General features: G+C 31.7%; 1 protein-coding gene across 4 annotated transcripts; it reads left to right on the top strand.

Moving 5' to 3' along the window:
• The first annotated feature begins 1,035 nt into the window (after nucleotides 1-1,035).
• Nucleotides 1,036-21,098, top strand: LOC105324425 (DENN domain-containing protein 2B). Of its 4 annotated transcripts, none has more exons than XM_066083972.1 (19): nucleotides 1,036-1,172; nucleotides 1,597-3,164; nucleotides 3,958-4,065; nucleotides 4,563-4,577; nucleotides 6,063-6,147; nucleotides 6,271-6,344; nucleotides 6,468-6,608; nucleotides 8,070-8,120; nucleotides 10,500-10,585; nucleotides 11,123-11,192; nucleotides 11,492-11,569; nucleotides 12,481-12,600; nucleotides 12,744-12,806; nucleotides 12,933-13,039; nucleotides 13,215-13,392; nucleotides 15,435-15,558; nucleotides 15,702-15,820; nucleotides 16,631-16,772; nucleotides 17,396-21,098. In XM_066083972.1, the coding sequence occupies exons 2-19, from the start codon at nucleotides 1,725-1,727 to the stop codon at nucleotides 17,491-17,493; spliced, it is 3,099 nt and encodes a 1,032-aa protein (XP_065940044.1). In that variant the 5' UTR covers nucleotides 1,036-1,172; nucleotides 1,597-1,724; the 3' UTR covers nucleotides 17,494-21,098. The 4 variants fall into 4 exon arrangements, with proteins under 4 accessions (XP_065940044.1, XP_065940043.1, XP_034334618.2 ...); XM_066083971.1 differs by lacking the exon at nucleotides 1,036-1,172 and adding an exon at nucleotides 1,207-1,364; XM_034478727.2 differs by lacking the exons at nucleotides 1,036-1,172; nucleotides 4,563-4,577 and adding an exon at nucleotides 1,207-1,364.
• The last annotated feature ends 1,433 nt before the right edge of the window (nucleotides 21,099-22,531 follow it).

Raw genomic sequence — 22,531 nt, 5'->3', positions numbered from 1 at the left:
CAAAAATATATTATGTTGAGAGTCGAAGTACATGGCTATTCCGGTTATAAAAAAAAAACTCACAAAGCTTTCAAAAAATGGCAATGAGAGGTAAACCGATAACTAGTTGGAAATTTTAATGCAAACATATTTTAATGAAGTTATATTGTGTATATCCTAAAAAACTAGTAATAACAAAAGAATTTTTTTTATAGTGTTCATACAGCAGATCTAGAAATCAATAATAACAAATTAAAATATACCGGTATATTATAATTCAACATCATGTTATAATAACAAACATTTAAAACAAAAAAGTCTATTTAAAAAAAAAAAACCACCAGTTGGATTTGAACCCAAAACACTGAAAGTATGTATTCACCAATCCAGGACGAAACCACTGAGCCATGCGAGACTTGTCAATATATGCTCTATAAAGTGCTGTTTGAAACAACACTGTCATATCAATGGACTTTGTTTTTTATCCCTCAAAAAATAATTTGAAAACGTACATAATTAGTCATCTCTGAGTCATCTCTCCATCTTTTTTTAAAAAGCGACATTTTAAATGTTGAAATATGTTAACTTTACACGTTTCAAATTTGTGGAGAGAAGACCCAGAGACAACAAAATCATTTAAAAACAGTTGTAAATAAGTAGGATTTTGCACGAATTGCATCCTGTTGCTATATTTAGACCCATATTATAATAAAACCTTTTGCATTTCAAATATTTTTCCACTCATTCCACATCCAACAGAAACCAAATAACGGTTATAATTCGAAAAATATTCAAAATTAATTGATGAAATTTTCACTCTCCTTGTGCGCCCAGATTCCTGCCGAATCTACATCTTAAGCGCCCACATTCTTTATTTTTTATATACGAATTGGGTAATCGAATATGTTCAGCAGATCGTAAAGCAATATTCCTCTATAACTTACACAACATGTGTTATGAATCGCTCGCTTTTGTCATCCTCGATTTTCAGACAACCCACTTGAGGTTGGGTCATGTATGTATGTATATATTTATTTTATTATGAGAGTGGAGTCAGGGGCCGTTATATTACTCCGTGTATGATCATATCCTGCTTACTTCCTGTTTTATATATCGAGGCGGTAAGTGGGTATGTGCTTGGCAGAGAAGCTAGTGGAATAATTATCATAATTATACAGCAAAGGAGTAGGAAGGTAATATAAGAATTTTCACAAAACTCTTCCAAAAAAACCCGATTCTCTGTTTCCGGAACAGAAGCCTCTATTAATTTTGAGTTTTAATGGCACCGGAAGTGAAGTTAACAGAGGATGGAAAATAGTTTATGACAACAAACCGGGATGTTATAAAAATTATGTGAAGCGTGTTGAAAAGATCTAGTTCTTAAAGTAAGGAGAGAATTAGATGCTTAACTTTCTAGAAGTCACAAACTTTTGTATATTGCAATGCACTAAGAAAAAGTGTACTTTCAAAACGACTAATTTAGCAAAATTGATGATAATTAGATGTTGATTAGGCCTATAAAAGCCGAGGTCCTACGTAAATATTTTGTGATTTTTTTTCAAGATTTAACGTTATTGTTCCTGAAAATGTTTGATTGTTTATTATTTCTATCAACAGGTCTCGGTTGGCTGACTGTTGACTGCCCACTTCTAGTGATGTAATTTCACAGCCAAGAGTTGTGTAAAATCAGGGATTATGTGTGATGAGGTTCTGAATAATTAAACATACTGTCAGAAGCATTTAGAATGTCTGAGGAGGATCCTGCTAGTAGCATAAGACAACTCCCACCAGGTCAACTAGACATCATACGCAAGAGATTTGAATCGGATAGTGAGAGTCCACAAGTAGCAGAAAATGGTGTTCAACTTAGATCTAAACCTCCTTCACATTCAAGTCCTGTTCATGAGAGGCCAACAACAACAGTTCTTGACTCTCCAAGGAGAGCAATGAACAGGGAAGGAGTACGTCCCAGAAGTGCAGCATTCATCCCTAGTTCTTCCCCCAAACTGTCAAAAGTATTGAACAAATTTGAGGCTAAAGGGAATGGAGAAAATCTCAATACTCCTCCAAACCCCAGGCCTAGAGAACCAAGCCCTCAAAAGTTGACCCCTGCAAAACCTGCTTTATCAAAGAAACCTAGTTTTACAAAGGATAACAATGAAAAACCTCCCATATCAAGAAAACCAAGTCTTTCAACACCTGGTGATAAAAAGAAACTTATTCCAAGAGCATCAAGTGTATCATCTGAAGAGGAAAATGAGAAACAAAGCAAGTCAGTTGCTGGTAGTGTTGTGCAGCGTAGAACACAAATGTTTGAATCGGGAGATTCTCCATCAGTGACAAATGTAAAAAGTACCCCTCCCCCTAGACCTGCTCCTCCATCAAAACCTACTTCACGTCCCCCAAGTGTAGGGTCTGAGGAACAAGAAGGACCAGTGTATAGTGAAGTCATTAAAAGAAAGAAACCTTCAGTAGACGAAGACAGCAACTCACAGTATTGTGAAGCATGGGACCAACGCCCGGTTAGCAAACTTATTGGTTCCCCAGCCAAACAGGTGAATGCTCGACCCCAACCTCCTCCCAAGAAACCCCCAAGAACAGGTGCACATGATGAATACATGCAACTGAAGAAACAAGGTGTAACTTTCCAACTTTATGATGATGTACCCGATGAAGGAGATTCACCTGTGTACAAAAAGATCACTAAACCTTCACACAAAGATTCACATTCTAAACCCGAAATCCGAATGGCCCGACCTAGTAGACCTCCTCCCCCAAGAGTTCGACCTGTGACAATTTCAGGGGAATCCATCAGTAAGGAGGAATCAAGTGTTCAAGGCGAATTGCCCCATAAACCTTTTTCTTTGTCTAGTCTAAATATTTACGAAGATGTGAATGGTGGTGACTTCAGTATTAGCAATATCAAGCATTGGGATTTACCCACACCTGCACCACCGGAAACCACATCCATTGCCAGAAATGGTTCCTCCAACCTTAAACGTAGCCTTAGCATGGACAGTTTGATGGGAAATCCAGTGTATTGTGATCCCGCCTTGACAGTTAACTTTCGTGATGACAGTGAGATATATGTGGACAGTGCAGGGTATGCTATGCCCCTGGGGTCGCCCACACATAAAACGCTGGGGAATTCTGCTTCCCTTGATACATATCCAACAACTGGAGGGGTACGTTTGTCTTAAATAAATTTGTTTTTGATAGAATTTCAAGGGCAAAAATATATGCAAAGTACCATTTAAGTGGATTTTTTCTGAGGGATCTGAGAGAAGTTAGTTTTTGCAAAATTTTGTATTATCTAATCGCAAAATTATTCAATCTCAAAAATGTTTGTTGTACAATCCTTATTATAGTTATAGCCACTAATTAAGAAATCACAGAAAATAAATGCACTGGTACCTATTGTATAAAATGTAAAAAAAAAAAAAGAAAAAAAAAGGCACCTTCAGAAAATATAGTTATGCTGTATTTATTTTTAAAAAGGATGTTAAAGCCTTATTAGCTAACATTCATGCATCATTTCGAGGAAGAAAGAGTTGAAACTAGATATATGTTCTCGATAACATCATACAGAAAAGGGGTATTATTAACTTGCATAGTATTTTGTGATATATTGATAGCCTTCCAGCTTGCACTGCACTGGAAGAGAGTTTTCATTGTGATATAAAACTTGGTTATAGTTGAGTTTCCTGTTACACATTTAAGAGACCTATATGTTAAAAATACAAATTACCTTGTTAAATGAAATCAATAAAAATTATAACAGTCCTTCTTTATAGCTCTAATGGAAAAAATTGCAAGGAGCATTTAAAAGTAGCTGTACGAATTAGTTCTGAAATATATTGTTTCACTAATAGTTGTTTAGTCTACAAGTTGACAAATTTTATTCAGAATTGTAATACATGTAGTATGCAAATTGATACACTTTCTTTTGATATATCATTGTCATATTTCGCCGTGCAGATTTGTCGTCCAATCAGCCATGCTGTAATGAAGCAGCTGAAGAAGTTAAAACCTGGCATCAAACCTAAGCGAGCCACGGCCCGAGAAAACTGGAAGAAACTACAAAACGTAAGACACAAATTTAGTCCTGTTCATTTTCAGTGCTTATAATGAAAATGATTGTTGGGCAAATGGTTTGGGCCAGTAAATTTTGGATTAAAAAAAATAAAGCTAGTGCCATGTGAAGAGCTTTAACCCTTGGGGGCCATATAGTTATTTTTCCATAATTATTAGTCCAGTGGGAAAGTTGAATTTCTCAATCATAAATCAGTAATGATTTTGTTTGATAGCCTATGTGACCAGTGGAAAAGAATGATTATTTCTAGCCCTGAAACCTTTTTACAGAAGCCAACTTACATTTTCCCAGTTATGATGCTGGAATCAGACTACAAGCTTCATATTTAGTGACACCATTTTTCTGACTTGTTTTTCCCCCTCATTGATTGCAACACCAGAACTATAACCAGAGCACTAGACATTTATTTATGATTAAAAAATTTCCATAACATTTTATTTCTTGCTTTTACAAGAGTTTTTAATATTACATGTGCATTTACATAATATAGTCCAATGCAGAAAAGGTTGGTGCACAAGCTCATGTATCTGTAGTAGCCATACACTTGTTTTGTATTGTCATCAACATGTTAACCAATATGTTCCTTTCAATCTTTATACATGTATGTCAACTCATATATATGTTCCTTCATTTAAAAGTGATAATTAACAGTTATTCTATGTTTATCTTTATAGTTTAGATTACTAGTTTAAAACATGTGTTAACCCATGTTTTTCATCATTTAGATCAAGTTAACACATGTTATTCCTTGGTATAAATACATGTTATTAGTTCTTTCTTTTATATGTATGTGTTAACACATGTGTTCGTTAGCTTTGTGCTTCTTTGTTTACACATGTTAACTCATGTGTTAACCCAGTGTCATGTTTCTCGATCCTCATACATGTACATTAATATGTACAAGTAACATAAGTCCTATTTAAAGATTCACATACTGTGGAATCATTAAATTTCGTGGATGTCTTAAAATTTACAGGTTTGTGGGGACATAATTTCATGTATTCTTATATATCTACAAAAGGAAATATGACTTTATTACCCAAATTTATCAATTCGTGGTGGATGTTATTTCGTGGATGAGAGGTACCCACGAATTCCACGAAATTTGAGCCACCACGAAATCTAATGATTCCACAGTATGTATAGTTACCTTCTTTCACACAGTTATAAAATATCTCAAGTACATGTATATCATTTTTCCCCACTTTGTGGCCTAATTAAAAAATATTAATTCTACAAAAAATGAAGTAATTAAATCAATAGTGTTTGTTACATATGTATTTGCAAAATGCATCCATTATTTATCAATATTACTTTTGATTCTTACTTTACTGTTTTTTTATGGCACACACTGATATCGTTTCTGTGTTTTTTATTCCTTGCAATACTAAAATGATTATGGAGAGAGTGTAAAGTTAATGAATGAAAATTGAAAACTGCAAGTAATCTCAACTACCCCCTAAAAAAACTGGATATATGGGTACATTGTGATAGCACTTGATGGTGAAGGGATATGGTGCCAAATTATATTAAACAAGTTTACTTTATACTTGAGTACTTATTCTGCAATTCAACTGTTTTGCACCAAATCTTGAACGCCAAATTTTTATCATTGTTTCATTAAGTTTAGCATCTGTTGGAAAAATAAAAGTGAGATTTTTAAATCTGCGAGATGTGCTTCTCGCAATTTTACGCAGATATTAATTAATTCCTCCCATTTAATTAGAAATCTACAGTATTTTAATAAAAAATTAAAGGTAAACATATGGTACTTTAACTTTTTTCCCCCTCAGGATCAAATACAAATAATCTCTTCATAGTTATAACATCATTTCAATATGATAATTGGAATAATAAGGTAACATATAACAGCATCAAATCTCTTTGCACTCAAAGCTTAGATATAATATCATTTAATTTAGCTTTTATGGAGTATTTGTTACAGTAAGATATTTTCATTGATCTGACAATATTTCTTCTTCATGCATAGGTGAAGATGAAAATCAACCTAGCATTTGCTGTTGTCCGCCATATGAAAGGTGAACACAAGACAGAATCAGCCGGGGAAAGTTCTGGTCAGTATATTATGTACAGTAAACCATACTTGTTGTGTTTAATATGCAGTGCCTTTTTTGAAATCTACATTTAAATAATAGATATGTTATTAAATATCACATGTTAATTTTGTTATACCTCAGATGTTGACAGCCTGGTAGATGAAAATGAGATCAAGAAGAGACTTAACCATTGTGGCAGTGTTAGAAAAAATACGGTAACAAAAATTCAGTATAATTACTGTGTTGCAGTTTCATAATTATACCCCTGCAAATTTAATCAATAAAATCCTTGTTAAGTTTTTGTCTGTTATTTATTGTGTTTTTGTGTTACTTTTTAGAGTAAAAGTATCCGCAGAGCTCAGAAGGTTCAAACCCAGACGTACAACCAGATGTTTGATTTCTGTCTCATCGTGGGACTACATACGAACGACGACTACAAGACATTTCAACCGAAAATCATCTACAAATTCCCAGACTTAGTAAGTGCCATGTATAGTCATCTGAAATTTTTCGAAAGAAAACCACTTAAGGTATTCAATGTACATGTATAATGAAGGGATATTGAACAATTTCAAAGCATTTTAAACTAGTTAAATATGTATTGCTTGATAACTATTAAAGTGAAGTGAACCAAATTCACATGACTGACAACCTATAAGGAGCCGGTCATTTTGCACTTTATTTTTTTAAAAGAGTTATCTCCCCTTGATGAAAAAAAGAAAATTTTAATTTCGTCAAAATATCTGTGGTAAATGATTCATTTTATTTCATATTTAAATAAAGAGAAGGTTTATGCATGTATTAACCAAAAGAGTTTTATGAATTTTAAGTTACTTTTTACAATATCTTAATAAAACATAAATTGCCCATAGACTTCAATGCAAAATTCAAGGTGTAATTAGTTGGACCATAATCAAAATTTTGAAAATTCCTCTGGTGGAGTGTTTATTTTACACACCTTCAAAATGATATCATGATTAAGAATATAGGACCATTCATTTATAATGTACAAAATGTGGTCGTTATACATCGAATACCTTAAGAAATTGTCTGGACAAAATCTATTTCTTAGGCAAAAACACTTGTCCAAATGACCAATATGAAATTGATAATTTAATTGATGGGATTGGAAAACTGTGATGGTGAAAAACATGGCATCTTAATGGATGTTTTTAATAGGTGTCTGAGCAGTTCTGGCAAAGAAACAATGAATTATTAGCTAGAGAAAAATATATGTTCCTCAAATTAACCCATAAACAAAGATAGAAAACTAAGCTGTACAAACTTTTGGTCATTTTAAAATAGATAAATATTAAAATTAACAAAAATAATGTTGGTTTTTTTTGTCTGTTCATAGAAAATTTAAATTTAGTGACAGGTTGACAGTCTGGAAAAAAATCAGGAAGAAAAGGATATATTTTTAGAGGCTCGTGTAAAAATAATTATACTAGGAGATTTAAATCGTTTCCATTATTAAACAACAGATACCGTAAGATGATATTTTGTGCTTCAGGAAGTTGACTTTAATTGAAACACTTGAATCTCGCAATCTGAGCATGTAATATAAAAAGTGTTGATTATTGGCTGGAGCTTGAATTATGTATAAAACTTGTAATCTCAAGTCAGACTGACATTTCTCATAAAATTTTCAACAGCTCTGCCAGATTAATGCATTTTTTTTTCTATTTTCTGCATGATTTCTGCAAGTACATGTATTTGGTAAATGTAAAAAGATTTTACAAGCGAGAGGAGGGGGAGGGGGTAAATTTTTTCTTGGTGGGGGTGGGGCTATTTTTGATAATGTTAATATTTGAATGTTGTACCGTATTTCAATATTTTCCAGTTTTCTTGCTTTGGAAATTGTGTTCAGATATTTCACAACTTTATTAAAGAAAAATTCAAACTGTCTGTCACTGTGCTCTTTTTTGTATGCCTATCAGGGAAAGCTACAGATTGACACTGACGGCCAACTGTCAATCTGTAGACAAAGGGTAAGTGTCAAAACATGCATGTAGAGTTAGGGTTGTTCTCAAAAGCATGTTTAATTTTGATTTGGTGTTTCTAGGTGTTGATAATCTGTCAGTAATAAACTTCAATTCATTGGATTAGTATCAATATCATAAAGCATGTTATTGATGTGTGTATTCCAGATTGGTTATTCAAATCATTTTATGTTAGCACAGTTCAATTTCGCAGTTACCCTTTTCTGCCCTTTATGTGTTTTTGTTATAACTTTATTTCCCTTTTCTGTATTGCGTTCATTCCATTTTTGTGTTATACCTTTTGAGAAATAATACCACAATCCTGCTATGCCAGCATATATATATATATATATATGGTATATAAACGAATAAATCCTAGGTATAGGTAACTATATACTAGTAAGAAAGTTTTTAGCAGACGATACCACAATACTTCATTTCTATCAAAGGACTATGTGCGGTATGGTCAAATATCTGCCCCCGATTTCAACCATTTTTTAAATAGTATCGTATAAAAATGAAATCTTTACAAATCATTGTAAAGAGGATGCCTTTTACTTTAATCTTGATTTAAGTCATCATTGCTCACTCGCTATTTATCTATGACGTCACCTAAATGACCTAATTCCCGCAAAGTTGCAAACAAATGAAGATATTCTCATTTTTGCTCTATATTTTGCATTTGGAAGTATAGAGCGCAGGTCTGCTCAAGTGCAATTTTAACATGTTTTTCTTCAGATAGTTATACATATTATACTAAAAAATGGTAATTGAGCAAGCCTGCGCTCGATGTTTCCCAGTCGAAAAACCATCGGAAAACACCCATATTTTGCTACAAAACATCAATTTATCAAAATAATGCAATATTCATGACGTCATTTCTACGTTATGACGTCACTGTGGTTATAACCTTTTACACCTTTATTTCCAATATGATTTTAACTATCTTTCATCTTATTTTAAAGCTCTTTCTAAAACTTTGATTTTGGGGGGCAAAAATTGCATAAAACCGCACTTAGTCCTTTAATCCAAATTGCTTTCGCCTGATCGGCTCTTCAATCGATTTTAAATTGTAACAGATATAAAAAACATTGACGTCATGAAATAGACAATGTCACGAACAGTGTATATATGAACAATATCTGGAGATGGTGCCAAATAATAAAAGAATAATAAGACAACTAAATTTTTTTCATTTCACTTGTTCATGTTAAATTTGCTTCAATCAGCAGTGGAGATGAGGAGTTTAAACAATGAGAGTGCCTTGGTGGGGAGACCCTTAAAATGTTTGTAGGGTTTGGTCATACTGGTTGAATATGTGTACATGAATATGGTTGCTTGGAGGAAAACACTTACCGTTAACTGACAAGGAAGTTTACCAGTACTTTATTTGATAAACAAACTTGTGATAAATAACTTCTCGCTGAAATATATCTTTTTGAAAAGGTTATGATACATGTGTATCGATGACTTTGAGATATTTTAAATTACTTTTTAAATAACATCACCACCATGCAAGGTGAACAGATATGACCTATCCTCTACATGTTACATTGGCTAATACATGTACGTAATACATGTACTGTCAGCATGCATATCTAAATAAATCAATTATGTTTGAATATCTTTTTGATTAGTAGTTCATTTCCAGTGAGTGAGTGAAATTTCACGAAATGTCTTTTATAAATACCTGAACCAGCATCTTATCCTTGCAAATCTTGCTCACATTTTTGTAAAATATGATCTATTGATACTTGAATTTGAGTATTAGATTCATTTTTTAGAAACAGCAATGAACTTTCATCTTAATTCATATAAAGCGTTACATATTTTATGTATTTTGTATGTATTTGACACTTTCTAGAATCACAGTACATGTATTTTCTGTAGACATTGTACTTAAGTGATGTTTGTCATGCAGTTTGTTTTGGGGGGGGGGGGGGGTTAAAACCACAAAAACCTGAGTACAGATTTACTGATATACTTAGTATCTGGATGACTAATTATAGCGTACTCATGTACTTGTACCGTAGTTTTCTTATTAGTACTTTCCCTCTTTACTCTATGTATTTGAGTGATAATCTTCAGGTTTGCTCAACATATAAATGTTAAAGATGAAACCTACATGTATTCATCAAATTGAAAATAAAAGTGTGTTTGGGTATTTTATGTGCATTAACTGATATTCAAATGCTAGGAGTGATCGATAGTACATTAATTTTACTTTAGCAGTTTCACTTTGTTTCCCACAAATATAAAACAATTAGACATATTTTTACAAATTATCTTGCACAGAAATTTATAATACATTTACTTTATAGTTTTACCAGTGCAGCATAAAAACTCCTGTTACTGTTGCAGTTTTGATTCTGAAATATCTATTTTCAGGTTGAAAGCAATGCCAACATTCCTGCTTTCTGTTTCCCAGATGCTGAGGAGTTTGATGTCAAATCAGCATCTGCTGCTGCTCCAAGGTAACACAAGGTCAAGGTCATTGAAAGATGTGAAGGGCATTTTTGTCAGTAATAAGTTTACAGCTAATATGTGAAATTTTTCGGTATATAAGCCACAATTATGATTATATTTAGCTAGATAAGGAAATGCATACCTGAACTCTCGCAATCTTTCATTCTTATCAAATTTAGATTAATTTATTACATCTCATTTAATGTTTTGTTAAATTTTCTATATCCTCTGTATGCCAAGAGCTTATTTACAATAGTGAAAACAAAAGTTGAACTGTAAATTAGATTAAATTTCCTGTTATTGCTAAAAAAAGCACATGTATGCTTATTCCCAAGACCAAGTGAAATAAACCCTTTATACTCTTGATAAATGTACAAATTCATGTTGTACATGTAACTTACCGTACTTTAAAATTAACAATAGGAAAACTTGTATAGGGATCTCTATTATTTCATGTTACATGCATATATATTTGGTTCACAAACAAATGAATGGGGATATTTAATTTTGATAGAGTTATAAACATGTCAACTTCCCTCTTGCAGTGAGTCCTATTCATTTGTGTTGACCAATGTAGAGGGAGAAAGAGTGTATGGCTACTGTAGAAGAATGGTGGTAAGTGTTAGTTGTTTGATATACTACGTGCTACATACCCTTATGGCCTGTAATACATGTAGGTTGAAAAGTATATTCAAAGGGGTGAGAGTGCATAGAACTATGTGCTTCTACCGTGATTTTATGTCTAATAAAAATGTATAATGTAAAGGAAGTTTAATAGTCTAAGAGCATTTACAGTTGTTAGTGCAATAGATGCTTTGTTTCAAATTTGAATATAATGATTGCTGAATTCTATGCAAATTTAAGGCAGTTTAGTCTTTGTTGATTTTGTACTCATTCTGTGGAGTTGTTTGTAGCCATTCTGCAGTAAGGCGGGTCTCCCAGAGGTGATCTGTATCATTAGTCCAGTGGATGCGTTCAGTATGTACAATGAGGTATGGAGCATCGTTTACAGTTACTATTAAATTGATTATTTAAGCATGGGGGAAATATTCGCTAGTTACACGGTAAGCTTAAAACCGCATAAAATACCCCCACATGGCGTAAGGTACAAAAAATTTTAACTTTAGAACGTAAATAACGCCAACGCCTATTTAAAGTCCATGGGTATTGTTTTACTAGAGAAATAAATGTGTTCTTCTTGTTGATATGAATCTAGCTGTTTCATAAATTTTGAATTATCATGTTTAAATCTGAATGGGATATAAGGAAAATAAATACTCTATTTTAACGTCGTTGTGGACACGGGATATGTGAGAATTTAATCATCGTCATTATGATCCAATACAGGAATGAAGTAAAATAACACATTCTTTATATTTTAAAGGATATTGTGTGAATGTTTTCAATAAAATAAAAGAAAATTGATGCATAAAGTGACCTTTGAAATCACGTCGTACGAGACTTTCGATAGGTGCTAATATATCCCTGGTTGTAAATAAACGCATATAAAGTACATGTATTGTATTATAGAAAGTAAACTGAAAATAGAATTTAAAGATAATAAAGAAAAAAAACCCTCCATAACTCATACTGCTCAGACAATGACTGTGATACTTTTTTTTAATCCCTTTACTTAATGAAAACTAGAACTTAAGAGTTTACTGTGTATGGCCTAAAATCAAGAAGTGGAACGAAAATCGATATGCTTTTTGTTAAGACAGAAACCAATATCGGCCCTTTAGCTTTCCAATGTTTTCTTATTGATAACAGATGCCTGTGGTTTCACAGTAAATTAAAATAGATAAAATAAGTAAAAAACAAATTATCATTTAGTATTATAAATTGGTTTTAGAAAAAAATTTGAAACTACATGCAGATAAAATTTTTTTATTGTTTGTCGCAGTTGTTGGATGCTGCAGAGGAGTGTCGGCATAAATCAGTAGATCTGGCCAAGGAATTGCTGTCTGCAGCATTTGGTAGACCTTTACCCGAACCTGGGAAAGTGGTGCAAGTCAGGACACTGGTAAGAAAGCAAGTCAACCTTGCGATTTTATACACATTGCTGAAATCATCAGGCAATTTATTTTTGTCTCTGTAAATTCTGATTTTGTGATCATGTATATGAAGGATATACAGTTCATGTGTCAAATTTTTGGTTGATTTCAGGATGAAAACTGGGACACAGGGACAATTCTGTTATCCAGACCTGAGGATTTCCGTGTAGATAATGTAAGAATAGACAAAACATAACAATGTTTTACGTGTCAATGTCATTCACACATTCCTGTTGATTCAGATTCATCAAAGCCTTACATTTGGGAAGTACTGTAAATTAAATGTTTTCTTTACACTCAGGTGAATAGAGAGTACCTGTTATCTAAGCTAGGAGTAGACAAGCTCCTGAAGCTTTTCTCTTGCATGCTGCTGGAGAGAAGCATTTTGTTTTGTGCCAAAAATCTCAGGTAATTGTCATTACACACTGTAAATTGATTAGACAGTACATGTAAATATACAGTCTTTATTATTGTAAGTAAACATGACAAAATAAAACACCTGACCACACCTTGTAATTCAAGATGACTTCTTTTTTGAATGTCACACAAATGTTTAATTTCTTCTTTCAAATTCTGTTGACAGCATTTTATCTCAGACAATCCATGCCTTAGTTGCCCTGCTGTACCCGTTCCGATGGCAGCACACCTACATCCCCGTTCTACCGGAGTCCATGTTAGATGTCACATGTTCACCCACGCCTTTCATAATCGGCATTCTGTCCTCCCATCTACCCTATGTTCAAAAACTTCCCATCAGTGAGGTAATGCTAACTTGTTAAAGTTGTTCTTATTCGTCAGCATTTGAAGGGTTTAGGAACTTCTTCACACTGTTAAATTAAGATTTTTAAATCCACAATACTTAAGTTTGAATTTTCTAAATGGAGGGGGAGGGGGAGGGCTAGACCTCCCTGTCTTTATCCTATTATCCGCATATGTGTAAATTTAAGGTATCTTATTTCATAACTTTTTAAGGAATAAGGACCTTTTCAAACTTCCAAAGAAAGAGCTTCACTTTAAAGGGGCATGGTCACAATTTTGGTCAAAAATTATTTTTTCGATTTTAATGTTTACAATGCTTCAGTAAGGCATTTTAAAAAGGCAACCAAAATTTGAGTGTTATTTGTTGAGTCATAAGTGAGTTACAGAGCTTACAATTCTTCGCTATGTAAACAAAACTTTTGTTTCCTTTTTGATTGTTGAAGTGAAAATTCTAGTTTTAGACACAAAATGAATGTGTAATTTAATCGTTAGGAACTGTTTATTTATGCTTAGATAAATAAGAACAAATAAAAATCACTTTAAAAAAAATTTTTACTGGTATATTGAACCTATGTAAACAAAAACAGGGCACGAGCTTTGTTTACATGACGAAGAATTCCGAGCCCTGTATATTGCTTAAAACTCAATGAATGGCACCCAAATTTCATTTGATCATTAGAAAAGCATTCTCAATGAATGGCACCCAAATTTCATTTGATCATTAGAAAAGCATTCCTAAAGCATTGTAAATAATGAAAACAGAAAAATAAAATTTGACCAAAATCGTGACCATGCCCCTTTAATTGAGTATGCATTACTTTTATGCAACTAGAATGATATGCATTTTCGTTTTGACTTATTGTGAAGGCAGGTGGGTGGGGAAACATCTGATTGCACCAAATTGAGAACGGGTTTTGTATAAGTATAATAACCAATCTAATTGGTAGTCTTCATTACAATCACCAGGTAAACACATGTTCGATCGAAACACATGTTGTGACACCTTCAATAAATGCGTTTCTAACTATAAAAATAAATCTAATGTGATGAATTGGGTGTTGTAATGTCTTAATATTATTCACAGTATTATAAGGATTTGTATCAAATGTGTTTTCAGAAATTAACTAAAGAGGTAAAGTTTAGATAACATTGTCATGACTACCATACCCTCAGATTTTACTGTTTCCTTGTATATTTTATTTGTTTAATGAAGAGATATAGTAAAAAAAAAAATCCCTTATGATATTCAATTAAATCATTTCCCACCTCTGCCAAAGTATGTACGCAACTGCTACGCATCTGTCTAAATATGAAGTAAACATATACATGAACTAAAGATAATCCACAAACATGACACAAAATACATTCTGTACAACATCATAAAGAGAAATGCAGAGGATGCGTTTGTTGAATTATCTAAAGTTTGTTCCCATTCATCAGCTTTTTTATATCATCTTGGTTTTGTTGATATTTTCAATGCAGCTTTTTATCTACTGGTATATATAGAATTGTATTATGAAATTTAAAATAAAAAAGTAGTTCTGTTAATTTGCCTTAAGTTGTTTTGGCTTTTCCTTGAATATTACCAAATGTTTCTTATTGATGTAACCAATTACGACGTAATGGAAGGACACATAAAGATTAATATTATCTAACTTTATAAAAAGAAATAATTTACATACCCAAAGATTAATTATGTGTACCGGCCAATATTCATGTCTTGAGTAACTTTTAAGCTATAATTATGGAGCACATAAAGTTGTTTATAGTTTATGTAAATAATACATTTATACATTCGATCAATACATTTACTATTCAAGTTCTTGCTAATTGGAACAATTTTTTACTAATTAGATAAGCATCTACTGAGTGGTACATATATATGTAAATGTACTTGAAGTTAATTGAAAGAAGAATGTCTTAATTTCGTTTTTTGTTTATTTGATGAAGTAAAGAAAAATATGATTGCTTTAAAGAGAAAAACAATATATGGTAATGTTTTAATAGATTTACTGTGTTTGATGTGAATTCATAAATTTCGTAGATTGTAATTTTTGACCTGAACAAGAAACAAATGTTGAAAAGTCAGGGAGACGAGGGAACGTTATTGCCAAAAGACATTCAAAAAGCTCTGAAAACTGCACTAAACATGTGCAAAGTAGATGCAGGTATTTGCTTCTGTTATCAAACATGCTGAAATAAAATTGAAAATGTAAAAGAATTTTCAAATTGGGTGGAGCTTTGTTTTGCAAATGATGTTCTTGATGTATTTAATACCATTACCTTAACATTTACACATTTCTTTTGTCAGATGTAAAAATGGCCTCCAATCTGATGATGTCAGAGGCCTTTCTACGCATGTTTGTGGAGGCAGTCGGCCATTACGCAGAGCACATCCCTACGCAACAAGATGGGAAACGAGTTTTCCTGGTAATTGTTTAGAATTTTCTTATATTGTGATAATATTGTGTTTGAATTTTGATGTGTGGTTTTGAATTGATTGACTTGTAATATGATAATTTTTCACTTAAATTGATATACAATGCCATAGTAGTAGTTTAAGACAAATTGGTGTTTTTAAATTTGTTAATTTTATAGCCTGTCCCAAGTTATTGCTTCCATCACTTTTTGATGATTTTTAATAAAAATACACATACCCCGGTACATGTGAAAGAAATACAATTGAAATCGATGAAAGGGAATATATCCAAGATATCTTCATTGAACAATTATCCCTTTTCACTCATAAAATTTCACAAGAATGAAAACAATTTTCTTACGGAGATTTATAATGGGAAATGTTTACATCTTTTCTCCATTCGGAATACACTCGGAATACATCGCGCAATTTTTTAACGTAATGGCTGATGCAATGCAAAATCTCCGTAGACTTTCAATTTTGGGATGTGTATTGAAACCTGAAGCGGTAGAGGGGGCGTTTCAAAACAGATAATCTGGACATTTTTCATATTAGTGGATGAACGTAGTTTGAGCACAAAGGTATTTACTATTATTGAAATATCAAGCAAAAAGTGGTGGAAGCAAATACTCGGGATAGAGTATAGTGGAGTAAGGGCCCTTGGATTCTGATTTTTATTTTTATTAAAGTATGAATCAAGATTAAGTTTGCCTTTTTTACTCAGTTATAATACATGTATAAATGGGCTGTTTTCTTGTTAGTGACCTTTCTGAGGCCACTGCTTGTGACAGGAAATAAAGATTTTGATTATTGTGTTGTAGAAGGAGCAGTTTATTCATGATGCTCCCACCGACAGCATGGCACAGTTCCTGCAATGGTTCTGTGAGACTCAGATGTTCGACGTCTTCATCACAGAACAGACCGAGAGAAACCAATCGGCCAAAAAGAAGAGTAAAACTATAGGTAAGATGGTCTCCCATTTAAAGCTTCATAGACGAAACATTTAAATTCATTTCTTTTAGCACATGAGTGGGTACTTTTACAGAGTAAAACATAGTAACTAATAATATGTTAATAATTATGCACATGTAATGAAAAAGAAATACAGAATGCTCCTGTTATCAATTCACTTGGAAATACGTGTACACTATTTTTGGTAATTGCATATAAAAAGGTTACCACGAAATCCATATACATGCATGGATGGGAACTTGTACATGTATTACATGTAATATGCTATGAAAGTACTAGTTTTATATTGCATATCTTAATAATTTTTTAGTTATGTACTGTAGTTTTATTCATATTTGCTGGTATCAATTTTCGATGATTAAGTGAAAATTACTGTTTCAAAGATGCATGAATTCATTTCCAGTGATCCTATCAAACGAATACAGTATGTTATTTGATGTTTCACTGCAAAGAACATTTAATATTGTTGATCCTCTCTACAACCAAAATTGTTATTCAAGAAATATTGATGAAACCACAATATTTACACTAGTCTACTTTCAAAATATATATATATACTAGTAGATATAAAAAAAAATCTCTTGAACTGAATTCATATGAATTTGTTATTACAGAAATATTTAACCAAAGAATAGCAGAAGCAAAAGCTGAAATGCAGGACAAGAAGGCAGGGAAGAAAAATAAAGGACTTTTAAAAATCTTAATGCCTTGAGATGTGAGAATGCTTTTAAAATTGTTGGAATCTTCAAAATGAGAGAATGTGATTTGTTGATAATCTGTGATAAAAAAAATTACAGGGTCATTTAAAGTTTGAGCAGTTCAACTGCTTTGGTTTACATTCCTGGTACAGTGTATGTGATAAACACATGGAAGATTTAAGAGATAAGATTTATTGTTGTCTATATATATTATGTGTAAAAATACTGCCGTGATGCAAATTGTTCAGTTGTACCGGGAGATAAAATCAATTCATCTGATACATGTACCTCAAGCAAATCTACTTATCATTTGGTACTTAATTCTCTCTATATTGTTCTTTTTTAAAAAACAACTTTTAGTTAAATGAATTCTGTGAACATACTTTGTTAAGCAGTAATCTTATTCTAGCAATTTATGTATCAATTCTTTTATGCTGTACATGTATATGGTATATGTATTTCAATTACATGTAAATGCTAAAATACATGTATTATAAGAAACACTCCAAACTGTGACATACATCTTACTGAAATACAATAACATCAAGTATAGTTTTATAAATGTTTTCTTTCCCAAAAATGTTACCTAACAGCATAGTGCAATGAAATAGAGCATTATCTACTAACCTGTATGTCATGAGTTCAATTCTTGCTGGGGCTTTTATTATTTTTATCTTTCCAAACATTTTCAAATGTATTTTATGGTCAAATATTGTAAAATTTAAAAATTCTAAACCGTATTTAGATCATAATGTCCTTTTATTCACATTTATATGGACAGGTGTCCCATACCACCTTAAAGCAAATGTAAATCGAATGCTAGATCATGATTACTATAATCAGTGGAAGGAAGAACAGTGCTAAATTTAGCATATGTGTCTTTATTTACTCTATCCATATCATTCAATGCAAGAAATGTCAATTGTTACATGCAATATTATCTCAGATGATTGTATTAGAGAAATATGATAGTGTAGAAAGGGGAAAGAAAGTGAGATGTGATTTTCATCCTTCAGGGTACTACAGTTAATTTAATTAGTGCAACAGATTGTTTAATGTTGAGTGTAACTCGTAGTTATGTACAGTAAAACTTCTTTAGTTGCCAGCTGCTAGACTGAATCAAATCTCTGGTTCAGAGGGGAGGCGGTATTTCTCTAAAATGTAAACATATATTGACAGTGCTTTTCATTAATTGTTTAGTTGTGGTTGTGTTGATTTAAACATCTACATATATATACCAAGTAAACTCACATCAAAATAACTAATATTGATCCATCATCAGATCCAATTACCGATATGTGTATTAGTTTTTCATTTTTTAGATGTCAAGTTTTTATTTTTTATATGCAATACATTATTGTAGAGCATTTCATTTTTATCATCACATGTATTTTAGCAAAATTTGAAAAAATTTAATTTTTTACATGATTTTTTTATAGCAGTTTAACTGCAGTACAATATTTACTTATCTTTATTTAGAATTCTGATACTTTCAATGTTTGCTTAAGATGATTTAGGTGATGTAACATAGTGTATTTGATGTTTCATCGCTTTAAGGTTTTTAAAAATCTGATCATGTAAACACAAAATACATGTACTTAAAACATGATATGTAAGATGTGTTTAGCAGTGTTTTTTTTTTAAACAGTACCACATTTTGCATTTATATAGTGAAATTTGTCATCACTAAAACAAAAGAAAAATCCAAAATAGTGGATGTTATTACCAATTTTTAGCAATGAAAAACCAAGACCAGCTTCCCATCTTGCCAACACAACATTGATGACTATTTTACACATCAATTCTTTTGAATTATTTTCTTATCATATTCCTGTAAGATTATTTAGTTGCTTGAACAAAGTTGATTTTATACCAAACCAGATAGAGAATGTGCAACTTTGTAATTTGTGAAAAATTGCAAATAACACACACCACCTCGTTTGATCCTGTGGATCAGGTGAGCTAACAAACCATACATGTAGTATGAAAATCTATTTGGTCACTGAAGGATTATACTTGCACTGGAGAAAAAAAGTCCCATTGCTTATTAAGGATAACTGCCGTACCAAGTTTGGACATTTTAACATCAAATGTGGTGGTGGAACAGAAATATATGTACATGTACATTTTTTTGCAAATGAAATCATCTTTTGCTTTTTTATCCCATTTGACACAGTTTTGTTTGCTCATTACAATTAGCTTTAATATTAATTAGAATTATTTTCTTGCTTTACTTGGGTATGGTATCTGACAATCTTTTTTCTTTAATCAACATTTTTTGTACTATGTACAGTGTGATCAAGCCACAGATGTCTGACAACTTTTGCTGTAAAGCCAAGCATTGTACTATACTCTTACAGCAAACATGTCATAATAAAGGGAAGTCATGTTTATTCATTTCCCAATAGTCTTTAACCATATTATATACATGTTGGATATAAAGAATTACGTTTATAACGCATTCATATTGTTAATTTCCAGAGACTTCAGTTTTTGCGTGTTTTACTGTACAGGTATGTTATGTTCAAGATGAGGACATTTTCAGTACATATAAGCTTTCTATAAAACATTTAATGAAGAGAAGTTTTTATCTGTGATACTTTGTTTGCAGAGTGACTGTTGTTGTTTTTTTTCTTTTTTAATATACTGTAGAGGTTAATAGTGTTTATGGAATTGTTTTTAGCAGGAATCTCACTATTATGCCACCATCCAATGTTACTGTACTTAGAAATTACAGAATAATGGTATTGGTATGTATGTAGTACCTGTAATTTAAAAAGCCCTGCAGTGCTGTTTTTTTTTAACAAGAATCTGTTTAAGTGGTACTTATACTGAAAATAAGGTCATTGTAGAATCAAAATTTACACCAACTGTAAATGTGGAAATGTTAGTATCCAGAAAAATTGTAACATTTCATTCTGTTAAACTATCAATTTTGTAGTACTGGGTGTTTTAATTCAAACTTTTAGGGAAATTAGGTCCAGGTAGAGTAAGGTAACCTGCAAAGCAGATTATGAAACAGTGAAACTGTCTCAAGTTATTTTTATATAAATTAGATACTGGTATAAATTGAAATCCCTTAAGATAATTTAAATTTTTAAGATTAATTTTAGGAAAAATAGTACAGTTTGAAACTAAACAGATTTCTTTAGCCATGCAATCACTTACACTACAAGAATTAATTTTAACTGAAATGATATTAACAATAACACTAGCTATATGGCATGCAATATAGTGTTTGATTGAAAATGTGTTTTTGCTTAATGAGCTTTGTAAATGAGGCAATTTAAATTATATTTTACTGCATTCAAAGAATCTAAAAGATTATTAATATATACCTTTTATCAAACTGTATATACTATTATAGCCATCAGGTCATTTATCATGCATTCCATGTACAGTATATAGTCTTTATCCAATATATCTCACAAGTGGTTTAAGTAGAGTGTTTTTTGATAGTGCTCAATAACCATACTGATCTGCTTTATGAAACATATACATATGTATACAGTAGTTTCATGATGTGCAATGTTGTAGCGACAAGTATCATAACACGCCCTTTTGTTACTTACATGTATATTTACTGTTCTTGTACATGTAAATAAAATTCTTACTCTTGGTTTTGTGTTTATTATATAAATTAACTAAGAGGTATTACTGACACTATAGCAATTAAAACTGATATCACCCATGTTCATCTATAAATAGTTACCTGATTAAACTTTCATAATGGTGATTGTGACGTCATAAAGAGCGCATTTTCCCATATTTTTATTAAAACTAAGCAGACGACACCATTTATTCAATAGTTATTTGAATAGAAAACTATGTTTGCAGCGGTCGCCCGCGATGACTCTCATTATATTTTTATCATGTGATTTCACAAAATGTATTAATTTCATGCTGGGTGACAGTTGCGGACACATTTTCCTTTTCAAAAAACTATCAGAAAATGTGCTATGTACATTTCATCATTTTTGACTACACTTGGGAAATATGGCGAAATGTTGAAGTTATTTTTCTTTTTTGAAAACGTGATAAAGGTGTACAACCTAGTACTTTACATACACACATATTCAAGATATTGTATGCATATTCTCTAAAGATATCGAATAACTTTTGAATTTTAGGGTAAATATTATAAGAAAACATACCTGCTTCTTTGTTGACCTCTCAATTGGTAAAAAGAGTATTAATTTGTTATTGATTTCCCCTTCCAAGTACATAGAAGATTGTTTCGTACAGAAACCTTACACTTGCATAACCAAAATTATCCCCTCCAAAAAAAAAAACAACAACAACAATAAAACCAAAAGTAATATTTTTCTAATTTTTTATTTTATATATTTAGAAAAAAATATAATATATAGAATTCATAAAATATTATAAATGTATCAATTAATAATAGCAACAATGAAACAATATCAAGAATGTTTATGTAAATGAGATATTATGTTAACAATGATATGCATTGTTCATTTGTGACATGACACACTTTACATTACACATATATATAAACATTTTATAAATCGTATTCAAGTCAAATAGAAAATTTACTCTATGCTATGCGGCATACTAAATATTCAACAATATCGAACAATAGTGCCAACAATTTCACAACCACATTTATCTACACGTATTAAAAAAAAATGTCAAAATTACCGACATTATATATTGCATACATTGCAGCTGAAGGTTATAGAATATTGATATAATTGTTTTATTTTGTAAATTGACAAAAGAAACCCATAACGGAATGTAGAAAAAATGTATTGGAACAATTTGTCACTGAATGTGATCTACACAACCTTCATTAGTTCTCACATTTAATATACAGAATCAAGACATTCAAGATTCTGTGGTTAACAAAACAGCACCAACACTAAACAAACTTTTACATACTATGTCATAGACAAAAAAAACACCACAGAATGAACGTAAATTTTTCAGCAACTCAAGTCTTATAATCTCAAATCATATCAGAGCTGGTTATGAGGTAGGACATACTAAACACTAGCTACTCCACACGGCAGAAGCAAAATTTACACAAAC

The sequence above is a fragment of the Magallana gigas genome, chromosome 5 (genome assembly GCF_963853765.1).
Source record: "Magallana gigas chromosome 5, xbMagGiga1.1, whole genome shotgun sequence".
NCBI classification, from domain to species: domain Eukaryota; kingdom Metazoa; phylum Mollusca; class Bivalvia; order Ostreida; family Ostreidae; genus Magallana; species Magallana gigas.
This window is presented reverse-complemented; position numbering and strand designations above follow the sequence as displayed.